General features: G+C 47.6%; 1 protein-coding gene across 11 annotated transcripts in view; it reads right to left on the bottom strand.

Annotated features, from left to right (window-relative positions):
• The window catches only part of TJAP1 (tight junction associated protein 1), a 42,047-nt gene that overhangs the window by 5,207 nt on the left and 12,067 nt on the right, over nucleotides 1–24,773 (bottom strand). For 3 of the 11 annotated variants that reach the window (XM_074863395.1, XM_074863390.1, XM_074863392.1), the window contains 10 exons: nucleotides 18,625–18,797; nucleotides 11,857–11,951; nucleotides 10,239–10,292; nucleotides 8,170–8,328; nucleotides 5,140–5,168; nucleotides 3,841–4,002; nucleotides 3,141–3,207; nucleotides 2,647–2,676; nucleotides 1,304–1,411; nucleotides 504–587 (listed from right to left, as the gene is read on the bottom strand). In XM_074863395.1, coding sequence (XP_074719496.1) covers nucleotides 504–587; nucleotides 1,304–1,411; nucleotides 2,647–2,676; nucleotides 3,141–3,207; nucleotides 3,841–4,002; nucleotides 5,140–5,168; nucleotides 8,170–8,295 — 606 coding nt within the window. In that variant the 5' untranslated portion in view covers nucleotides 8,296–8,328; nucleotides 10,239–10,292; nucleotides 11,857–11,951; nucleotides 18,625–18,797. Of the gene's footprint in view, nucleotides 1–503; nucleotides 588–1,303; nucleotides 1,412–2,646; nucleotides 2,677–3,140; nucleotides 3,208–3,840; nucleotides 4,003–5,139; nucleotides 5,169–8,169; nucleotides 8,329–9,509; nucleotides 9,791–10,238; nucleotides 10,293–11,856; nucleotides 11,952–13,436; nucleotides 13,797–18,624; nucleotides 18,798–24,773 lie in introns of all 11 variants that reach the window. The other 8 variants (XM_074863397.1, XM_074863398.1, XM_074863396.1 and 5 more) reach the window with 6 other exon arrangements.

Genomic DNA, 24,773 nt, shown 5'->3' with positions numbered 1-24,773 from the left:
CTGAACAGACCCCACAAGGGACAGTATGAGTTGGTACCAATTTCTGTTCAGGAGGCCTAAAAGACACCCTGAATGCTGCCTCACACATTTCTCCTCAGAGTAAGAAGTGAAGCAGGGCCAGACTACCACTGCTTGACTCCTTATCAGGCAGCATGGCCCTTCCATGTGGCCAGGTGAGGAAGGGAAGAGGACAGAGCAGGGTAAGAGAGAGGTCTGTCTTCCTGCCAGCTCCCATCAGGCACCCAGCAGGCTATCAAATTCAAGGTTATTGTGCTTTTTATAACAGCTCCTGGCTGAGCTGTGAAATGGAGCTGGCATGAAAGAGGAGCTGGCAGAGGCTCTGTGCTGCCTTCTCAGGGGGAGTGGGAACAGGAGCCCCCCCACACCTCTATCTGAGACTGAAGGATGAGAGGCCAACAACCCTACAGAGAAAGCTGGAGAAAGCAAGATGCAGGCAGAGACCATGAGCCCTTCCTCCCCACCTCAGCAGGACTGCTACTCACATCAGCAAACTTGTGATTCCTGAAGTGGGACTTGTTACACTTGAGCAGCTGTACTGCAAGGTTACAGTCCTGTCGATAGCGTTCCTGCAAGAAAGGGCACAGGTGTGCAACAGTGTCAGACTGGCCCAATCTCTTACCCAAAAAGGCACCACCTGACCAGATGCTGCTTGAACAGAAGCAGGAGGCAGCATCTGATGGATCGCTCATGAGGGCACCTGCCATTCCCTCCTCTCCACACCCCTGTGTATTTTCTCACAACTCAGCCAAGGTGCTCCTTTCAACTCCAGTCCTTGCTGCAGGCACGTACTCCATCAGTGTATCAACCCTCTCTCCCTCTGAGGATTTTAATAATCTTCAAAAGTCCCACCAGATTTGCTATCCCATCCCAGAGCTCTCAGCCATGCCTGAAGACACTGTCTGATGTCAGGCATCTTTCAGACAGGCAGACTGGAGGAAGTTGAAAGCAGGTAATAGAAACAAACACTGGATCCAGAAACTTCATTAAATGGTGTAGAAAAGACATCAGCTCCCTCCCAGCTCTAAATGACCCCTTCACTGGTACAGTCTGGACTCAGCTCAAACCCTAAACTCAAAAGAGCAAATACATCAGACTTGAAGATCAGTTCTTCCTTGCTCAACCCCTCAGACCCTTTTGTTTGTCTGTCCCTATTGTTGCGTACAGCTCTCACACTTTCATTCACACTGAAGTCATTCACATACTCCTTCACACTAATGACTTTGAACAAGAGGAAAAGCCCACACTCTCACACTTCCACAGCCATTTGCAGACTGACACTTACATTGAGTTCCTCCAGCTTATTGATGGTGGTTTTGGCATCAAGCAATTTATTAGTGAGCTCTACAATCTCCCAGTCCAGCGTCTTGCGGTCCATCTCTGCCTTTTTAATCTGGGATGCAAGAACACCAAGTGTAAATCTCCCCACAGAAGAACCTGGCTTCACCACCCACCTCAGCCCAAGCATAGCACAATGACATGTTCAGCTGGGATACAAAAACTTCCAGACCAGACAGACAAGGGGGACAGCCTGGCTCTTCACCAAGGGAAGGATTCCAAAGGCCAAATGGAGCCAGCCACTCCACTAGCTTCAGAGACACCAGATTGAGTCTGAACCTCCTTAATGCAGTATCTCTTCTTGCAGCACAACCATGTTTCCCGCCTGCCCTGGTTCACACGGTGCCTGGTGGAAAGTTAGTGGTTTTGAGCAATCAATCCCATCCTGTCACTGGCAGCAAAGACCTCTGAGCTTGTGATACCCAGCCCTCTTCTCTGGGGCAACAGAATGAGAATGCTGCCCATAGAGATCCAGCAGTCAATGCTGAATGGACAAAAGGGCTTTTTTTGGCAGGGCGAGGGCACCATCTTGAAAGAGCTTAAGCCTTGCTCTAGTAAGAAAAAGGATCAGTGTAGCTTCACCTGGAGCTCAGTTAATGCCCTCCCTAAAGCAGGCAATCTTGCCTCTTTAGACTCCCTAACAGTACAGGTACAGGGCCAATAGAGACCCAGATGTAACAGTAGAGAGGGGCAACAGCTCAGAACAACCAAGCCATCCCCTTCTCAAGAAGTTATTCCAACAATGTCCAAAGGTGCTCAGTGGCTGTGACCACCCAGGCCCAGCTGTGTGTCAGGGGTACGGCACAGCAACACACAAGGGGGTAGGAGAGGACAGTGCTTCCCACATGTGCAGTTTCTTCAGGCACCAGTACAACGAGTATTAACCCAAGAAATTCAAGTCCTAGAACCAAAGAAATCTCATCCTGGGCTACATGGAGGCAATCAGCACCTCAGCTCTTTGACTTGCCTGCTCACAGCCCAGAAGGGGAAGGAAAGGGAGCAAATGAGGCTCCCAGTCATCCACATCTCATGCAGTGCCACAGCTTATGGGCACCACTTCCCGACACGCCATGCTCCAGCTGGCTCAAAGTCAAACGCTCTTAAGATGGAGCACTGCAAGCTAGGACCTGCTGCATCTGCGGGCAGCTGCTGGATACCAGGTGAGCCCTTGGCTGGACGAGGGCTGGGGCCCCTCCATCTGGGATGGTGTATGTGGGACTGACAATGAAACCAACAGGCTGAGACACGTAAAGAGGAAAAAGAAAAAACACACAAACGAAAAGACGCAACTGCAAAAATCCAGCTTTGGCTGAGAGAGGCCTGAGAGGTGAGCGCGCCCAGCGTGTGCCAGCAGCAGCATGGGGAGGAGAAAGAGAGAGAGAGAGAAGGGGAGGGAGAGAAAAGAAACAGCCATGAGTGTTATGAATGCACACAACAGACATACAGGCACATTGGCTCTGCTCTGAGTGCCCCCGTCCTCCCAGGATGACCACCCCAAGACTGGCTGACACATCCCTGGCATTTTGAGAAGCAACATGACGGAATACCATGCAATTATGTTGTGGGGAACCAAAGCTCACATGCATGACCAAGTAGGGGCTCAGTAAATCAAGAAACTAGTTCATGACACCAGCCGGAATGGGGAGTAGATGGTCATGGCCAGAATCTCACCCCTCACCCACTGCCACATCTGCTGGGTAAAGCCAGGGCCCCTTCCCCCGCTCTGCTCCTAACACACAGGTCTCTTCCACCTCTTCTCTGTAGTGACTTAAGAGGGCACTTACCAGGGCATGCAGCTTCTCCTCCAGGTCTTGGTTGGTTCTCTGGGAAGCAGTGTAGCTGTTCTGCAACCTACAGAAACAAGATTGTATACATGGGAATGGATCTCAGGCACCTACTCAAGCCCCCTTCATAGCTGCCAAGCAAACCACCAACTCCACAACTCCAGAAAGATTGGTACTAAGACAACCAGGCATATTAATTATGCCTCATCTCTGCCATGTAATGGCCTTCAGGCCTCAAGTTACTGGAGGCAAGATGAGGTTGGCTGGGTGAAAGGATCTTTCAGGGGAGGGTGTGAATGACTTTGGAGGACTCCTCTGAGCTATGTCATGTATATGCATGTGACCAGTGACTGGCATTGATTTTTAACTGAGGTACTTTCCTGAAGGAAAGTGGTGATGTATCTTCTTGCAGCCATCAGTGGCTCCTTTTGCACATGTGGGGTAACCATCCCATCCAAGCTGGATCCTGCCTTACATCCAACAGATGAAGAATTCCTGTTGTTGCCAGCCCCTCACTGTACCCTGGAGGAAGTAATGGCTGCAGAACCTTTAACTCTCCTACAGTCTAGGGGTGCATCCTTCTGAGGATGCAGCCTGCCTTTGATTTACACAACAGGGCACAGCCTGCCCACATCAGTTGAGGGAGTCTTTGGCAGGAGTGGTATCTCTAACTCGAACCTTCTTGTTTTCTTTTTCGTACCTACGGAATTTGTCCTTGAATTTCTCCAGCTCCTCACGGTTCTGGCCCAGCTCCATTTCCAGGTAGTCTTGACCTGACTCCAGCTCCCTCTCCATCGCCTCCATTTTGTTAGTCACATACGTCAGCCGTCGGCGCAGCTCCTCATTCTCATGCTGCAGTAGCCTGGGGCACACACGAATAAGGTACCACCAAGTCCACGAGGAGCACTTCACACCCCCACCCCGCACACTGCTGCCCTACTCTAGGGCCCAAGATCCCACACAGGGGCCCCAGGAAGTCAGGAACTGAACTGGCAGAATACTCCAGCACACACAGTGAGAGGTACATCTCCATCAGGAGAGGGAGACTCAAACGCTCTTGGAGCACGGGCAAAGAAGCACATGCCAGCTGGTCAACCATGGCTCCCAGCTCCCTCTCGGGTTACAGTGCTTGTATAAAGCACATTAGCCAGATGAGCTGCACATCTCCAGTGTCCCTCACCGGTGAATGAAACCCACTCAATAATTTATCCCAGTCCAGGTTAGAAGAGTTGAAGGCAAAAAGAGTAAAATCATCTCCTCCCCTGTAACTGTTCAGAAGCTCTCACACCTTTAATACATGGTAGAAAGAGGACTCCATACAGCCTTAAGGCCAGAAGCAGAGGCGGTGGGGTGCATTTACAGATGTGATCACAGCTGCCAGTCAACCCCATTCCAACACAAACTACTCCATTCCGCCCCAGCCAGGACATGTCTGCTGGTCAGAAGGATTTCCTGTTGTTTTTCATTCCTTTGTGCTCAGCTGCTTGAAGAAACCCAGAAGCACAGCTTCTCTCTGGCAGTGCAAGCTTTCTCCTCAGTATGGCTTGGAGCTCAGTGCTAGCAGCTGTGTGTGCCCCACACCACCACCAGCAAAGGGCTCAGCTCTCACCCTCAGTCAGTAGCAGGCCCCTGCATACTGCTTCTGGTGGCTTACACCAAAACAGTGGCAACAAGAAGAAAGGTTCAAAAAAAGGCACTCCCCTCTCCACCTGTATAAAAGGCTTCATCTCCTACTTTCTTTCACACCCACCAACTCCCCTGCTGCACCTGCACTGAGGGTCTATGTTCCCTCTCCCTCCTGGGGGAGAGACATGCAAGGCAGAGGTTGGCAAGGCACAGACTAAAGCTCTGCCCACAGGGCCCCAGGAAGACTGAAGATCTGAGAGGAGCCCGCAGGGCCAGTCAGCTTCGCTGTGCAGGTGACACAGGCAGGATGTGAGGAATCAGCACCCACACAGTTGCAAGTATGACAGGCATAAAGGAGGAGCAGGACACTTACTTCATTCTTTCTGCATCCGTCAAGGGCTCCTGCACAGGGAAGAAAACAGCTGTGAGATTCTTTCAGAGGAGTTGGTATCTCACTCTGTCCTAAAGGGACATGTCTTGGTTGCTAGACTCTACATGTGACTCTTCCTTGCCTGCTCTGACAGGTCATGCTAGAGAAGCTTAGAGCTATTAGGATCTGTACACATCACTCAGCTGTCTGATACCAAGACAGACTGTGTGTTCTGGTTCAGGGTAGAAGAGCTAGACTAGAAACCACCACACAAGTTAGGTAACTTTACTCTCCCACGGTACAATCTCAGCATCTCTTATAACATTCCCACTTTATCTGGTGTTTCACCTTCCTCCACATCCACAGTTAGTGGGTAGCAGGAATCTCACAGGCCAGCATACACTGAGGATTAAATTGTCACCACAGCAATCACAACACCCTTAAAGTCCCACAAAAAGAATGAGAGAGAATCATTTGGGAGCTGAAAAACGTGTCTACCATTTACACCACCCAGATGGCGCTGTGAAAAGGGTTTCTTTCTGCAGACCTGAAACCAGCCACTGTAACTATTCTGGGACAGCAGAAGAGACACCAAAGGTCAGAAAAGCCTATGAAAGAAATTAACGTTCTGGACAAGATCCCCAGAGATGGCTGGAGAACTGCAGAACAAGAAGACACAGTGCAGTGACGTTCCTTTGCACTCTCTGTATGTTAACCCATGAGATGGCTGCTGCCTGCCAGCACAGCTGGGAGAAATTTAATTAGCACTAGAAGCAACTGTATTTTCTGCAAAAGCCCAAGGACTGTGCCCATTTGCACAAAGTCCAAGTTGCTCATGGATTATTTTTGGTGCCTGGTACCAACAGCACTGTGCAAACCCAAAGTGCTGCCACGCTTTAGATTGTCCATTAAGTGTCACAGCCAGCTTTGGATGGAGAGGCCACGCTACAGACAGCTGTGGATGAGGTTGTTGAGCTGCTAGCAATATTACAGAAGGCAAACCACCCCAGTCCTGGCCCTAAGATATCACGGGGCTGCTTCCTTCACCAATTCACATTTTAAAAGAATAATCCTTACCACCTGTGCACACCCTCCTGTCCCTAAAGGCAAAGCATCAATCCATTCTTTTCTTACCTCCTGACCCCACATAGCAATCAGTTAATTCATGCAGAATTATCTATGCCTCCCCTACCCCACAAATACACACACAGCAGATGCCAGTGGCCAGGAAAAGGGGATAACGTGATTACTATTGAAACAAGGCAATGGCCCCAAAAGCAGGCTGGAGAAAAGAGAAGGCTTACAAACACCTGAAACAGCCATCATACAAAGATCCAGTAACCCAAGATAGCCAGGAATATCCCAACCTCCTGACAACAGAGCTGCCTGCCTCCTGCCCCACAGCCTGGAGGGCCTCCAACCTGCAAGCACCTGGGAAGTTTGCAGTGGGGAGAACAGCACCAGCTCCTGCCTTCCTAACTCCTGGGGCCAAAGGGAAGCTGGTTCCTCCCAGGAAGATATACCCAACTTGGAGCACAGCCATGAGTGGCACCCACAAGAGAGCAGCTTCTGGTGATTAAGCACCCACAGCCTGAGGTCTGGGGGCCTGCTCGCACTCTCCCCACTGCCATTACAGGCTAGATGAGATCCCGGTGGGGCCTTTGGCCTTTGTGAGACCCCTGACTGTGAGCCAGTGGCCCTGGCACCTACCTTGTTTAGTGCCAGGCTGAAGAAAGGGGAGGATCTAGATGGGGCAGGGCCCTCCTCCCGACTCCAGAGTGTTGGAGTGGAGAAGGATCCTTTCTCTGGGTAGTTCGGCTCCACTGCATGCTTCTGCCCAAGTTTAGCACACAGATGGTGTGGCTGTAATAGCTGTGAACATGGACTGCTTTCATCCCTTCTGCCCTCTGCACTGCTTTTCCATGAAGACAGTGAGTGCTGCTGCCCAGAGGATGTCCCTGCCAGCCCCAGGTCTGCCAGCTGCTGCAGCTCATACTGACACAGATCTACAACCCTTCTCTCCAAGGAAAGGAGTTTTTCCTTACTGTTCTTCCTCCCAAGGACAGGTTTCTTTCTTAGTCTGGAAGCTCTCCCAGCCTCCTCAGCACACTTTCTCTGACGCAAAGACATTCCCAGCCCCTCACATTTCTTTGCTGCCTTTCTTCTGCTTGGGAAGGGGGATCTTTCAGTTGCACGCTTGGTTTTGACCCCTTGCAGGTGACCTTCCCCTTGGCGCTCTGGCATGGAGCTTCTGGGGAAAAGGAGAGAGTTCTGGTCTTGTTTTGCTCCCCTGGTCTCTCCCAGTGAGTGCAAGCGGATGGGACTCAGCACCCGCTGGGTAATCTCATCCAGGAATTTCGAGAACTGCAGTTTTTCCTCTGTGATCTCCTCCCTGCGCTTGACAGAGTCAGCGGCACTGCTACTGCTGTGCTCCGGTGAGCGCTTCTCCCTACGGCTGAGGCAGAGCTGAGGATCACTGTACTTCCGTGAGCCTCGACCACAGGAAAGCATCTCTATTGAGTGGGACTTGCGTAAGCTCTCAGGGCATGGGCCTGTCACGTTGGTCTGCTTCAGGATCCCTTTGAGAGGCAGATGTGTAGAGGAGACCCGAAACCTCCTTGGTGTCAGGACTTCAGGACGCTCTTTAAACATAAGCGAGCGTTCCAGGCTTCTGCTCTTGAAAGAGCAAGGGGGATGGTGTCTTTCATCTCCAGACACTGCAACTGTCTCCATGCTATGGCTCACATATTTGCTGAGGTCCCCACGACTGCGGTTTGGGCACCGCTTCCCACTTCGCTGACCCATCTTCCCACCAGGCGGAAGTGCTGGCGAGACAGTCTGGCTCTTGATATTCAACTCTGCTCTGCACCCTCTCACTTCCTTCTCACTGCTGGACTCCAGGGACCATGATGAGAAGTTCAGGTTGCAAACCTCAAACCACTCTGCCTGCTCGAGCTGGCCCGCCTCGGTGCAACTAAACCCTGTTTGCTGGTGCAATGGTGTTAAGACCTTTTTCACCCGGCAAGCCGTTACCTGACTCTGCTCGGCCAAGATCACTCCATCCTGGTTTTCACGAATGATGGGTACCTCATGGCGGATCTCACGATGCTGCGGGGGTGCCTTGCGGTAAGGCTTCTTCGATGGAGCTGTGCTCGACATCCTCCCACCTGCGTGGCTCCGAAAGCAGGTTACCTACCAACAGCAGAAAATGCATAGAAGAGAGAGTCACAGGCGCTCCATCCAACCCTAGAAGTGACCCAGCAGGAATCTGGCTTCCCTGGAGTCCCAGAGCAGGTCCCCATGCAGAGTGCTAATAGAGCAGGGAAAGGATGTGGCCATAAGCCCTGAGCAGCAGCTGCAGGAGAGGGAGCAAAGTAAGAGGTAGCTTTGTCCTTCTCCCAGCCAGTGAGAGCAGAGGGGTGGCACATCCTCTCCCCCCTCTACACACACTCACTCACGTAGTTTGTGTGTGTCCCGATTATATATAGCTAACGAGAATAGACCTCACAGCAGCATATTGATTAGGCTCTTTAGGAAAGGCCTTTTCCAATATGGAAACTGCAAGCCTTACAGGCAGCGGTGACAGCTGGAGCAGGAGTTATTGATCATGTGCTGTCACTGTAAGCAGGGACTATGTGGGAGGAGACTCTAGCCATTAAAGAGCCCAAACCCAGAAGTTTTTGGCTTACACTGGAACCCCAGTGGAGCTGACCACAGGAGGCTTGTCAGAAGGAGGTACCATACCATTACAATTACTCACTCTGTCAGAAAAGAGAAAGACCACCCCCAAGTCACAGGTGGCATCAAATTAGGGAGCAATGCCATTGACATTGGTACCTAAGGCCAGATTTTGCAACATGCAGCAGTACCACTAGTGGAGAGACCAGATCAGTCCCTTTACTCCAGCTGTGCTGGGCAGGATCCTTCCTGATGCAGGAGCGGTAGCAGCATAAGAGCAAAAAATGGGGTAGAAAGAAAGTAGCTATCTTGTACATATGAAAGAATCTCCTTCCCTTCCACCACTTTGGGACTGCAGTGGAGAGCAGGAAGACTTCCCCCTGAGCAACCAGGATTTCAACCACTCCATTGTACACAAGTCAAGAAGTCTTGGAGCTGCCAAGCAGTCCCTGCAGAGCCCAATACCAGACTTCCCCTGATGCAACATATGCATTGTTCAAAGTCCCCCTATATTTGGGGTAAGCGTCCACTTCTCATTCCCCTTTCCCTTGCTGGATCCTAACACTGATCAAGTCTAGCATCCCTGCAATCTTCAGCACCCAACCTGCAGCACCTCAAAGTGCAGGACCTGCCTCAACTCAGATCACCCTCTCCCCTCCTCTAGAGGCAGTGTCATTTGACTCCCATTCACATACCTTCAAGGCAGTTAATGGATACCACTGGGCCAGTGACCTAGCAGACTTCACTTGCTTTGTGTTTTGGTCAGTGGAGTTTTACATGTCAAGTGTTTAAATGGAGCCCCGGGAATTATCTCCAATTCTCATCCACTCTTGCCTAGCTGCATCTTCTTGACACTTAGACCAAGTCCCCTGGGAGGACTGGCAAGTGTGAGGTGTCTGCACCAAGTACAGAGTGGCTTCAAACCACAACAGGCTTTGCACTTCACAGGAACATCTGCAAACTGTCCTTCACTCTGCTAAAAACATAAGCTAACAAAAGTTAGTGCCTTTCCACAGACATGAACAACTTTCTAGGACTAACCTGTAAATCTCCACCACCAGAATGCTGGAAACTCCCCCTTGCTGCAGTCATTCCCTCAAGGTACCTTCTCCTAAAACGACTCAAGTAGGTGAAGAGATCTCTAATACTTAAGAAAAATAACATCCAGCATACTGAATGCACATTCCCCTGCATACCCAAGCAAAACAGATGGGTCTGACTTGCTGAGAAGGTATTTCCCTTTTTCAAAGAGGAATGCTGAAATCCTGACCAGAAGCAGGTTTGTCAACATCGAACCATAAAACAGGTGATCTAGGGAACTCTTCTGTCAATTCCTGCCAGGCTAAGGACAGGAGATGCACATGGAGATATCCCAAGCTGAAATCACAGTCATTTCTCTAGCCCACAAGGACCTGAGCACTTACCAGCCAAGGCTCAAATTCGAAGCCTCATGAAGCAGAGACACTCACTCAAATGCCCTGAAGAAGAGAAACAAATAGCTTAGCATCCATCAAAACAGCCAGTTTGAAAACTCACCCCACAAATACGTAAGAAATAGAGAATGTTTATAACCAAGGACAACTGGATGCCCCAAACCACATTAGATCTTCCAAAAGTAAATGAAATTAGCTTAGGATAGTTGGGCCACACAGCCCAGCAAGAGCTGGAAAGGCACCTGGCAAGGGCATGTCTAAGGCACTGAGACAACTGGGACCACACAAACTCAGAATTCATGAAGCAATAGCTTCAAGGAAACCTTGGTTCCAGGAAGGACTAAACAAACCTGTGAAATGGGACCCTCCCAGCCGATCTTCCCCGCTACTGCAGAGGGATGCTACCTGTGAAGCCTTTGGTACAGAAGTTTGGTAATGCTAACAATTACCTCACTCATCCTTTTAAGTCAGGGCTTCTCTTCTACAAATAAGCTGGCAATTATCAGACTCTTGTTTGAGCCAAAACATTACGTCCTTGTACCTACAGCTGTGATAACCGACACTTCCAGGAGTGAGGACGGCAAGCTACTCTCTGGCTTCCAGCAAGCAGCATGTCATGCTCTATGTTGCTGCTACCAGGCTCCTGTAAAATAGTGTCCAACCAACCAGGGATACAACACAAGTTCAGAAACAACTTTTCTCTCTGTTCAAAGCCCAGGGTACCCATCACTACAAGAAGAGGATTGGGTTGATCTGGGAGCCAGCTGTAAGAGCGTAGCTTTGTGGCCATCACTGCCACTGGTACGAGAGAAACTGCAGTGGAGCCTTCCCTTCCCTGATGGACTTCTGCTGCTGTGCTGCTTTTTCCCTGTCAACAGCACCAAGCCCTGGGAGATGGGACAGGAGCATGAGGTGTGGAGCAGTTGTACACACACATAGGGAGAGCCACATTGGAGGTGAATGGAACAGGCAGGCAACCAGGACCATGCAAAGTCAAGCTTTGCCAAAACAAACTGAAGAGGTGCCCTAGTGCTGGCCCTGCCCCAACAAGCTGTCTGGCCCCTTTCCTTACTACAATGCTATAGTCGCGTCTCAACTAGCACAGGAGAAAACAGCTTCACAACAGCTTAACTACTCTGCAGGGCAAACCATAAAGTACGGGGGGGGGGAGAAAGAGAGGGAGGGAGGGAGGGAGAATGTGCACCTTGAGGAAGGATCAGGCCAACACAGTTTGAATCTGCTTTTCCACCAACTCCCAGGAGGAGCTGGTTCAGCATCAAGGCAAAACCATGAGCCACACAGGCTGGCAGACAAGCAGAGGCTTCCAGGAACAGCTGCACCCATGGGTCCACACATGTTTCCACTGCAGAGGTGCTCAGAACAAACATGCCAAAGGCCTCCCTGTCTCTCAGCACACAGTTCCTCAGGCTCAAACAGGACTGTCCTGCTTCCCACCCCAGAGCCAGCAACTATGTTACCTGCCATCTCATCCCCACCTACCTGGAAAAGATACCAGGATTTGAAACCTGCTCTCATGATCTGAGAATTTCCAGAGACACTTAAATACTCACAGTGCCTCCAGGCAACTTTCCCTCAAACAAGGACTTACAGATCCAAAGTGACGACGTGTCCAAACATTTCTGGCCGCTTGTCTCCGAATCAGCTTTCCCCTTTCAGCATCCAGCAGCATCTGGCCAACAGCTCCTGAAACATGAGAAAGGAAAGTTGGTGTCAGTCACCTATCAGCACAACACATGGAAACAGCCAGGCATGCGCAGAGCAACCCACAGCCAGGTGCCAGGGCAGGAGTCAGCAGCAAACTGCTGCACCATCAGGCCACTGTCTAATGCCAGGACCCTCCAGTGAAATAAGCTCCTTGTCTTCACTGTGTCCCAGAAAAGGAAGGCCTTTTAACCATCTCTCCACTGAGCAGGATGCCTGTGCAGACTAGTAACTGACCTCTGAAAGGCAGCTGTTTTTTCTAGATGGCTCCAGGGGTCACTGCTTCCCCACCTGCATTCCTGCCCAACACCAGGAATCCAGCCTCTGTCACTCTGCTCCAACCCCTGCCACACCAACCTAATTTTGTTCTGCAGACTTCCCCGCACTGAACAGCGCAATTAAGCCCTCCTGGCCTATGATACTTGAGCATCCTTTACTACCACAGAGAGAGAATCCCAAGGTGACAGATACTCTCTGCAGAATAGACGGACCTTGTGCTCCAAAGCAGAAATGGATATAGGTAATATCCAGAAATAGAAGGCGGCAGTAATTCTGCTCACTACGCTATTCACAAGCCTCTCTCTGAAGGAGCTTGCCGTCAAGTCCACATTCTGACTACCCTGGAGAAGCTCAACTTGAGCCTGGAGGCTAGCCAGGAGGTAGCTCTTCAGCTATTCAAATTAGCACTGTAATACAAGAGGAAACTTAACCTCCTGGTTCCTTTTATCTGCCCTTTCCATCTCTGATCAGTAACGTTCCTTAACATTTACAATCCTCTTCCTAGCAGGCTACAGTCTGCAGTAGCTTCAGTTCTACTGTTTTCTAGCTACTACCCACTGTAGTTCCAGTCTCATTTCTAAGCTCACTGAGAGTTACAGCTTCACTGGAATGGCTCATTGAGGGCTACAAGGCTTGGGCTCACACTGATAAGCATCAGCAATAGTCACATCTTCCAAGCAAACAGACAGGAACACACAAAGGGTCAGAAAACTGCAGTGGAAACCTAACAATTTGCTTTGCTAATGCAAAAAGCTGAGGATTTCTCCACTCCCTCACAAAGACAAAACAGACACAACTTCTTTCCTCTTCACAGTGAGGGAGTGCAGTGACAGTGCAGCTGCACAGGCAGTATACAAGCTTGACTCTAGCTGTTTCTACCAGCATCTCTCAGCGTAAAATCCACTTGCAGAGCAGCTATGTTCTCTGTGTGATCTGAGAAAGGCAAAATCTTTACCACACACCAGGAACAGATGTGATCTAGCACAGAATTGCTTAAGACTATTCTGTACAGGGCCCACAGAACTAACAGCCACTTGGCATGCATGCAAAACCATGACACTACCTATTAGCATCACTTTGCCGCCAGTAACAAGAAAGAGGTCCATAGCATACAGAAAAGGTCCGAAAAGGAACCCTTTGGACAAAAAGGGAAAGCACCAAAGAAAAAAAAGCAACATTTGTAGGCACCTACTGTCTTCCTGATACTTGGCAAGTCCCTTGAGGCCCAAGGTAGCTGATACCTAGCTTTGGTTCTAGGATGCACAGTTTCCGCCTGCCTGCTGTTGCAGCAGCTGAACATTCCCTGCAAAGAGGCAGAGGACTTGCAGGGTTTTCCTCATCATCACCTTCTCTTGTGTTGCCTTTTCTGACCTTATAAAACAGCCTGCTTACTGGCATTCAGGGTCAGCAGTCTCTCTTCCTCAGCTGAAATACGGTGATTATGTTGCAGAGAATGTTTCTTGTTTCAGGTGTTGTGTCATCTTTCCAGCCTTTTCCTCTTATAAAAGCAGCATTTCTTTAACCTTGCTTTTCATTCAGAAGGACAAACTTGTATGACAAAGAAAATACATTCCATAAAGAATCACAGTCACATTTGTTTCTAATCATAGAATGGTTTGGGCTGGAAGGGACTGTCAAAGACCATCTAGTTCCAACCCCCCTGCCATGGGCAGGGACACCTTCCACTAGACCAGGTTGCTCAAAGCCCCGTCCAACCTGGCCTTGAACACTTCCAGGGAGGAGGCAGCCACAACTGCTCTGGGCAACCTGTTCCAGTGCCTCACCACCCTCACAGTAAAGAATTTCTTCCTTATATCTAATCTAAATCTAACCTCTTCCAGTTTAAAACCATTACCCCTCATCTTGTCACTACACTCCTTGACAAACAGTCCCTCCTCACCTGCCCTGTAGCCCCCCCTTAGGTACTGGAAGGCCACTAGAAGGTCTCCCCAGAGCCTTCTCTTCTCTGGGCTGAACAACCCCAACTCTCTCAGCCTGTTCTCATAAGGGAGGTGCTCCAGCCGCCTGATCATCTTTGTGGCCTCCTCTGAACCTGCTCGAGCAGGTCCATGTCCTTCTTATGTTGGGGGTCCCAGACATGCACACAGGACTCCAGGTGGGGTCTCACAAGAGTGGAGTAGAGGGGGAGAATCACCTCCCCCAACCTGCTGCCCACACTTCTCTTGATGCAGCCCAGGATATGGTTGGCTTTCTGGGCTGCGAGTACACACTGCTAACTCATAGTCAGTTTTCCATCCACTAATACTCCCAAGTCCTTCTCCGCAGGGCTGCTCTCAAGCCACTCATCGCCCAGCCTGTATTTGTGCATGGGATTGCCCCGACACATGTGCAGGACCCTGCGCTTGGTCTTGTGGAATGCAACACTAGAGAAACATTCATTGGCTATTACAGAATCAGTGTACTCCAAAAAACTCCAAGTGTAATACCTACATGTAAAAAAAATGCTTCTACTGTTCTGTGCCACATATCTGATCACCACTGCTAACCCAGCATTTTTAGTCTGCGTGGGCCAGCCTATACTCTGAATGCATATCCAGTACAGGACATTGGCACATCCTGCTTTAGGAGGCAACAATGTCTCTTTGCTCACATCACAAGAAGCAAAAGCAAGAGAGACTTGTACTCTTGCCCTCCTATGCTTACAGATAGAAGCAACCTTAGTCTCCAAGTGTCTCAAGCCAGACTATGTGAGGAGCTGCTGCAGTAAGTCTGATCAACTAATCAGCAAGATGGATGATGCAGTAACTGCATCAAGAGGTCTTGTCTGGGACAGCCAAACAAGCTGTGTGAAGTTAAAAGCAACACCTGTAGACTTCTGGTGCCGAGTACGATGGAAAAGGACTGCAAGGTTATTAAAGGACACTTTAACATTTGATGAGAGAGATCTTTTAATTCAGAGAAGGCATATCAATTAAAAGTACGCTCAGATCCATTCTGCTGCTGCCTACTTTGAAGCCCATTTTAAAATAAAAGGATGACAACTCCTAGTGCAGAACCTTGCATCTCAGTTCTGCTTGTACATTAATGCTCACGATTCAGATCTGAGTAATAGCATTATAGTGACTCTTGGATTAAAATCGAGTTTCAGCAGGATTATTGCTCATTCCTGCTCTTCCATACCAATTAACCTTGACTGTTAGGCAGAAACCTCTGTTCCCTGCATGGGAACAATTCCAAGAGCTATCAAGAAAAAGGGATCAGGCTAGCTGTTGAACAACAGTCCATGTAACAAGCCCTACTTAACACCTAACATATTTCCAAGGAAAATGAAATCCCTGGACTCTACAGTCTTACATAGTTCTTGCTGAATGTAAATACCACCAGATGTATCATTTGTCTGCCATACCCATTGCACCTTGCAGAAGACTCTTAAAAGGAATCAGAATTGTACTTTTCTTACAGTCCCGCTCCCTCCTTCCACAATACAAAGATCCCAGTCCCCCTAATTCAGTTGCACTCCATAACCTTAAGTATGCATTTTATTACCTACTTTCTTTGCTGTGTTAAGAGTAGCTTAGCTTCCCTAACCCTTTCATAAAAGCCAGGGCAGATCAGCATTGCCCAAGAAACACTAACATCTCTAACATGTAACTGGAATAGAATGCAACAGCTGATTAACATCTGAACAGGAACAGGGCAGGAAGTAAAGGACCCGAATCCAATTCCCAGAAGGAATGTTAATGGAGAATAAAAATACCCAGGGGAGATTCTGACCAGGAAATGAACACTAGCTTTCTAATGCATATAAAAGCACAGAACCACCTTTAATGGCTACATCTGAAATAGCACAAGGACCAGCTCGGCAAAAGGTCATTTGCCAAGTTACCTTCAGCACTGACAGCTACACTGGGGGCTAATGACAGCTTCTCATCCAGAAACGCTGACACACCAGAAGCCTGTTTAGTTTGTTCAGTGATCCTGTTAGCTTGATCTCTTTAGTTTGTTCAGTGATCCTTTCAACTCTCACAAGGCAGTTTAGGCTACAAAATTCCAGAGCCTCTTCATCTTTGCACCTTGGGCTTCATGTCCACTCCACTGTCTTCTTACCTGTGTTCTTTTAAGATCTTATGTGGGAAAACTTTTGGAGCATGTTTCTCAGATACTTAGAGATGTATACCAGGCCATTAGAAAACAACTCATGGAGCTTAGGAGAACTCTCAAAAGTGCCTGAAATAACTGTCTGGGCCCTGCTAGAAAAAGCAAATCTCAATACTCTTAACAACATGTATCTGGCAAAAGCTGGTAGATCATGAGGGAAATTTGGGAGCCATGGCCTTAAACTTTCTCAGACACAATCTAGGGAATGGCTACAGCAAGCAAACATTTGAAAAGAAGTGAAGGAAGGAGTGGGTGACCATTTATGTAGAAAATCAACATGTAGGAATTCCCTTTCCAGATCTCTGTCAGCTCGTGTGCTGTGTAGGAGGGGAAGGGGAAAAAAAAAAAAAATCATACACTACCTTCCTAGAGCATAAACTCAAAAGGCATTTAATTAGGACAAAGTAGGGACAGCTTAAATTCTTCAACCACTGAGAAGCAGACTCTCAGCCCCTATAAGTATTCCCTAAGTCTCACACAACCCCCAGCAATTAATATCAGCAGTCCTTGTTTCAGCCTTTGGTTTCAGAAGTTCTGGGAAAACTAGTGTCTTCAGCTCCTCAGTGCCAGGGACTGAATGTCACTTAGCCAACCCTCTAACAGAGGATATAGCAATGCTAGAGAATGCTCCATTACTGCAACCTATGTACTTGCCTCAATATGGTCTCCAGAACATTCTCTCTGTAAGTCGTAGTGATGCACAGATGGCTAACACACTATGTAGTATCTACACAACCGGACAATAGAACAGGGCACATTATTTGCATTATTTACAGAGGACAGATGGACAAGTTGTTGCAGTGACCCAGCCTACAGAGCACGTGCAATGCTGAGGAGGCGTTAAGTCCAGCCCTGATGCTTGCAGGGGCTGGCAAAAGCAAATTTTGAGAAATGAAGTGTCTGTTTACAGCAGGCAGCTTTATTCTGAAATGCTATCACTACAACCACGCTTGCGGAGTAATTCACATGCCAGTTTTGTTCCCATAGAACCCTCAGCTGCAAGCAGAAAACACAAGATGTATTGACTAGATTTATCCTTTTCAACAAGAAAGAGAACTGACAGCTGCAGTACTCAGTACTAGTACTGTAGTAATGTAGTACTCCCTTCTTGTACATAGTAACTCCTTCCTTGGCCATGAGCTTTGTATGTGTGTAACTCACCACACATACTTGAGGCGAGACAGTGACCAGGAAACAGCATCGAAATTGAGCAAAATTTCTTTCAAGGTCTGCCTAGGTGTAGAAAAGTCCAGCTCAAACCTGCTCAGTCATCTGAATCTTTTGAAACATTAAACATTTGCAAAAAGTTTTGAGATGTTGCTTTTGCTGCATACACAGCACGCTAACCAGCTCTGCGGGCACTTTTATTGGCAGGCTGAGGAGGAACCTTAAAATAACATTTCAGGGGTCTCACAGTTAACTGTTCTAGACAAGAAAAAGCCTAATTTATAAGGAAGAGCAATCTACTTTAATCAAACACTATGGCTAAGAACGACCAAGTTGTACAAAGGCTTACAATGATCAGTTCGCCCATCCTCCACCAACATGTACCACAACAGACTCTTTCATTCCATGATCACATGGCTGCAGCCAAACATGACATACCATTCAGCAAGTAATAAAAAGGATCAGCTTTTTCCCCAAGGTCTTGTCTACATATATACTCCACTAAATTAAATTGACTTAGAAAATAATGTAAAACAGTATAACCCTCCTGGGTAAATGCTCTTAATTCAGTTTAAGAGCACTTTACATTGAATCAACTTAAGTTAAATAGATAGATACAGGACACAAACTAAATTAAGGATGCCTATACAAGAATGCTGCACTAATATAATCACAGCTGTTTCTAATCTGATTAAGTTAAATCAGTACAACTTCCCTGCAATGGCAAAATCCTTACCAATATTGAAATTAACCCTTTTTTTGACCTTTTCTACTTCCAAAGAAGATTTTGCTAGGTTTTGTGTTTGAGTTTTTTTCTTCCAAAACCCCCCAGAATGGCATGTCTCTCAGAATTAATATAAGCTAACCACACTACGCAAGGTATATTAAGGTGTTAAAGGTATTGACATTTATGACTTGAAAGTTTTGCTACTCCTATGCCAACTAAACACCATAATAATGCTCAGACAAGCATGGCATAACATTTTCTCTACTCTCCCCAAGCAAGAGGGGAAGGGGGATCACAAATACTTGCACTGTACCCTGCTTTCCATACACCCACGCAGCTTTTTCTTGCTGATGTCCAACATACCTGGAGCAGTTCAGACACCGGGAAGGCAACGTTCCCCACTTGCTCATTCCTAGAGGTATGGCTCACCAACAGCTTATCTGAGGAGTGTGGAGTTAGGGCACGTTATCTAACTGCCCCCAGGCACGGTCTTACTACTGCCCCTCTTCCATCAAAATGTGAAGTTCTCTTGTTAACTGTGGGGTAAGCACATACACAAAATAAGTCTGAGGTCACAGATCTATCATGCTACAAATTCACACTCTAAAATCACCTCTCATCTCCTCAGTTTCCACAGCATTTCGCCTTGAAACATATCTGTCAAAATTAAATTCCAGCAATTCCAAAATTACTGGGGTTTTTTCCACTGTTCATTCAAAACTATCTGAACTGTTCCTCCTGAATATCAAGACTTAATTTATCTTCATTCTTTTGGTACTCTCATCTCTACCTGCTTCTTCAGTCAGGTCTCTTCGAGCTCACTCCAATCAGGTCTCTTCCTCACATCCACTCCAGCAACGCAACCATCCCCCTCTCCTCACTGCCACCTTCTACTGCCATGTCTGAGCTACTATATACAGAACTAACTTCCTCTTCAGTACAAGTTTTCCATGTTCAGCATGGAAAGATGATAGTAAGAATTCTCTCACAGCCCCTTGCACAGAACTAAATCCCTCATTGGCCTCCAGAAACTAAATTGTGCCAAAACTCTGAGCAACATGGTGAGCTGCCGCTTCTGCTGAGTACAAGCAGCAGTCGTGAAATCAACCAGTTGTAAGTCCATTTAATTTATTATTTTTTTGAAAGAGCTATTCTAATGTCCTGATCACATGGCAACATGGATTATAGGTACACACAAGCGTTCAGTTGCTAAGGGAACCACACTTGTACATTTTCTATTTTATGAGATTTAAACTTCTCAAAGGGCTGCAGGCACATTTTCACAATAAACTGTTTGGTCTTGAGTCTTAGATTCACACTGGTAGCTTCTAGCAATTCTACGGTTATGTGGTCACACCAACTCTAGGACAAATACATGCAACGAGGAAGGCAGGAATAATTTCCATTCTATAAGTAAAGAAATTGAGGCACGAGGAGAAAAAATAGCTTTGTGCACTGTTTTTGCATGAAATTCCACGTTAAAGAAAGACAGCCTCAGCTCTCATAAGAAAGGAACTGCAAGAAAATTCAGCAAGACACAGCCTTATTTCTTGCATCTAAAACAAGAGAGATCTGGGATAGAAAAGAGAAGGAAAGTGTGCATGAGCTAAACACCTACCTGACAGCAATTGAGTTGAATAGCCTGCAATTCTTTGTAAGTACAAATAAAGCAGCAACCCTGATCCAGTAGGAGAACAATATTTGTACTATACCCAATTCTCTGCTGCTGGGGTTTAATCCCAGCAAGAATCGTTTTGGTTTAATTAGCTTTTCCCTAGCAGATGGTCAGATGTGAGAGGCAGAGAATGGTACAGGCTTAACTGTTGGGTGATTGTGCAGCTGCATCTGTAGCTGAACAGTTAAGCGTGTCCAGGAGTCCAGCTGTAGTTTGCACGACACAGTCCGTCTCTCCCATTAGTCAAATGTCTGTTCCTCTTTCTCCAGATTATGTATCAGTCAGAGGCACTACCCAAAGGCAGGCAAACAACTAATATGCAGTCTCACCACCATCCCCTTTCTCAGACAAAACCCTCAAACCTTAATCAACTGGAAGTCCCTCTTTCTTTGGTGACAGAAGCACATTCAGAAGCATTGCCATGGAAACTTGAGACATCCTCTGTGCTATTCATCAGGAAAGATCTTTTAGCACAGAAATATTTTATGATCTCTACAGCACTGAATACAGACAGCAGTCAGCATAATGAAGTAAAATTACAGACTCCAGCATTGTGTGAGGATAGCAGTGGGTCATTCTGCAACCATGCCGCCTGATCCTTGCTCCACCTACAACGAGCAACACCTCATTAGAAACCGGCAGGGAAAAGCAGGGTAGCACCGAGAGAAACAGAAGTGGTGTTAGAGGAATAAACCTATCCAGCCAAAGGGAGAGAAGAGAAAGGAGTTCAGAGCCTTTTCCCAAAGCTGATCACATCCTGCCACTCTCCCTTCCCAGAGGTTATGAGTGATGTTGCTATTGACTCCTCTGCAAAGCAGGATTCCTACCAGGCACAGACACCTTCCACTTAACCCAAGTCACAGCCATTGCCTACTCTGAAGACTGCATCAAGCATTCTCCATCAACTTCCACTCAGTCTCTGCACCCAGGCACGCTGTGGAGTGTTAGAGCACACCCACCTACACACTGGCAGTACTCATCTCAACAGGCCACAAAGGCAGAACAAGGAAAGGAGATGGCTTTCAAAAACATGCTTTGGGCCTAGCAGATTCAGAGCCTGAGCCAAGGGCAGGAAGAGGCACAAAATTTGTCTCAGCTCTGTAAACAATAGAGCACCATGGCTCCTGAAGCAGAATGTAACCCTGGAGCATCTTCTTTCTTTTTTTGTGGTGTGGCCCCGTAGTTAATCTGCCTCAGTTTGCCTCATTTGGGTTTTTTTGTTGGGTCTTTTTTTTAAATGATTCTCTTAGTCTTCAGCACCACTGAACTGCTGAGAGATTTTCTTCTGAGAGTTCAGTCACAGAAATACAACATGGTTTAATCCAGTTTAGGAAAAACAAACAGATCCACCCACCCGTCTTTCATTGGTGACCTGTATAGAGCACGCAACTGGCTATGGCTCTTCTCTCTCCATTCACCTGGGCTCCAGTCAGTCTTTTTATCAGCAGGATCCTAACCTCAGCAGAGGGGACCCACACCTCCACCCCCTGCCCTATGGGCTGTACATGAGGAGGCTGCCTGTCACCAGCATTCACAGGCTGCACTGCTTGACCTTCTGTATATGCTGTATCGTACTTCCTACGTTCACGTTCCTCCCATGGGGGGGATAACCACAAATGCCCCACTTGAGACCAAGCAGGGTTGCTTCAGCTCTTCCCTCAGACACAATCCCTCCTTGGGGCAGAGTCAGAGCATTCATCAACCATCCCCTTTCACATTTGTCATCATTGCTAGCACCAGTGTTGTTCTTCAGCTGGAGCTAATAATGAGCATAAATTGTCTCAAGGGGCAATTGCAGCAAAGACCCAGCACTTTAGTTTTACCACAAGGTCAGCTTGTCCAGACTAGCACTACATCCCCTGCCCAGCATTACGCTTGTAAAACTGAAATGCCTGGTCTTTACCACCGTTATCCTTTGGGATAGCATAAGTCTGTTAATTATTCTGAGGTTAAGGAAAACCATCTCCTTTTTAGCAGTGAAGACAAGCTCTTCACCTTCACAGGGCTCCTCCCTGTAGACAGCCCTGTAAGTAAACTCTGTGCAGCTCTTCAGAGAGCAAGCTGAGAATAAGAGATAGTCAAGTTGCTCATGAAGTCCCCTATCCTCAAAAGGGCTCTAACTGAGAGCAGAGGATGACCAGTCCCAGATATCCTAAAGAAAGCAAGACATCATGTTTGAGGTACCCTTTTTTTTTTTGGTGGTCAGACTAAACCACTCAAAGAGCTAGCAGCTCACTGCTCTTCTAAGGGCAAAGACCATGGACAAATGCCAGTGTATAGCCAGGCAGATGTTGCAAAGATAAGGTGTTTGTTCAGTGCCGACAGCAAGCTGTTCGCTCATGCCTTCAGCTTCATGCAGCTGCACGAGCTCAGCTCTACGAGTCTGTGACTCTGGACTAAGGAATGTCTCAACTGGAGAAACACCACATCTGCTGCCGGGCTCAAAGTGCCCCAGGATCAGACCAATTCCCAGTTTTACTGTCCAGCCATAGCCCTGCTTTCTGCTCCCTGTCCCACCAGGGGGAGATGTAGCTACTTGGTGAGGGTTACTGCTCTAGCCAGAGGAGCACATCTCCCCGGCAGAGGTGTTTGGAACTGGAAACAGAAGCACAGAGATCTCAATTTCCTGCACAGTCCTGACAGCGAGCATGGAAGCCAAAACAAGGAACTAGTCACTTTCTCTTCACAACATATTAAAAAACTCACTGACAGGAAAGAAAGCAGCCAAGAATCTGCCCTCCTTCCTCCTTAGCCAATGTCACATCCATTTCATTCCAGCACCCTTATAAGCTCTCTTACTGGCAATGGGAAAGTGACAGCAGAGGCAGTATTTAATCCTAAAAAAGATCTCCATTTTTGCAGCCATAGCCTATATTGCATGACAAAGCTGAAACGCCCAGTGATTATATACACTTAAATGTTCTATCAATAACATTCCACATAGCCCATTTTTAGACTTACTTATATTTTGCTACACCTCATGTTGCCACAGGGCATATTGTTCAGTTTGGCACTGCAGAACAGAGGAAGGAAAACGAAGATTCGGGCAACACACTCCCTCGTCAACACCCAAGCCCTAAAAGTCAGATATGGAGTCAGTGGCAACTAGTTCAAAATAAAACGCCCAGTTTACATTAAATCAAGAGAGAAGAGAGCCCAATGTGAATAATTTCCAACTGTTTCACAATGGTAAGAGTCTTTTGCAACAAGTAACATTCCCCTAATCACTTATCATTGAGGTCCTGCCTTGAAAAGTGACACACAAGTAGACATTGATATTGGGTCCAATGCAGCTTAGTATCTTCGTAAGTGATCAGGATGATGGGATCAAGTGTACCCAGATGAAGTTTGCTGATGATACCAAACTGCGTGGGGAAGTGGACACTTCAGAAGGGAGAGCCACCCTGCAGGAAGACCTGGATAGGCTGGAAGAGTGGGCTAACAAGAACCTTATGAAGTTCAACAAGGACAAGCATAAGGTCTTGCACCTGGGAAAACATAATCCAGGAGTGCAGCACAGGCTGGGATCTACCTGGCTGGGGGGCAGCTCTGTGGAAAGACACCTGGGGGTCCTGGTGGACAACGAGCTCAACATGAGCGAACAGTGTGCTGCAGTGACAAAGGAAGCCAACAGGATGCTGGGTTGCATCAACCAGGGCATCACCAGCAGAGATGAAGAAGTCATTATCCCACCCAGTGCTTGTCAGGCCACACCTTGAATACTATGTTCAGTTCTGGTGCCCGCTATACAGAAAAGATGTGGACAGGCTGGAGAGGGTCCAGAGAAGGGCCACAAAGATGATCAAAGGACCGGGAAGCCTGTCGTGTGAGGAAAGGCTGAGAGAACTGGGTTTGTTCAGCCTTGAGAGGAAAAGGCTTAGGGGAGACCTTATCACCATGTTCCAGTATTTAAAGGGTGGCTACAAAGAAGACTGAGACTGCCTTTTTATAAGGAGTCACATGGAAAAGACGAGAGGTAATGGGTACAAGTTACTCCTGGGGAGACTCTGACTGAACACAAGAGGAAAATTTTTCACACTGAGAACAAACAGCCGTTGGAATAATCTCCCCAGGGAAGCTGTTGATTCCCCAACATTGGACACTTTTAAGATTCAGTTGGACAGGGTGCTGGGCCATCTTGTCTAGCCCGTGTTTCTGCCAGAAAGATTGGGCCAGGTGAATCTTGAGGTCCCTTCCAACCTGGTATTCTATGATTCCTTTGTGAGAGAGGGTGGCGTGGACCAGTCTGGTAACAGTAGCTCTGCAGCAACTGACCCAGGGACTGTGGCAACAGCTAAAAAGCAGAAGCCATGCTATAAAGCCAGAGCACTTCTGAGAGCCAATTCTTTCATGTCTGCTATGGTCTAAGGATGGCAGTAGGGAGGTCTTCTGCAGAAGACTAGCTTTAATATGGAAATGACTGGCAGGTCACAGAATTTCAGGCTACTAGAAATTGCCAGAAGGAAAACTGCAATTTCCAAAGATCAAAACATATTAGGTAATGAAATGAACAGCCCAGGGCTCACCCAGGACACAGAAGATGCTCTGCTATCTGTTCCACAAGCCATGCCTATGGGCTGCCCATACTGACACTGCCAAAAGGGACCATGTTTCCCTGTGCCAGGCAAATGCAAGACTTACATAAAGAGGACAAGGATGACTTGCATGATAAGGGTATATAAAACTGGTGACCATTTCTCACAGACATCATGTCAAGGATCCCAAAATAATGCATCTGCATCCTCATCTGCCGCCCTTCATCAAGCTTCCCATCCTCATCTCTTGAGATACCAGTCAGCAAAAGGAAGCTTTTCCAGAAGAAGCTGGAGCAGTTCAG

Source organism: Strix uralensis, chromosome 3, assembly GCF_047716275.1.
Source record: "Strix uralensis isolate ZFMK-TIS-50842 chromosome 3, bStrUra1, whole genome shotgun sequence".
NCBI classification, from domain to species: domain Eukaryota; kingdom Metazoa; phylum Chordata; class Aves; order Strigiformes; family Strigidae; genus Strix; species Strix uralensis.
This window is presented reverse-complemented; position numbering and strand designations above follow the sequence as displayed.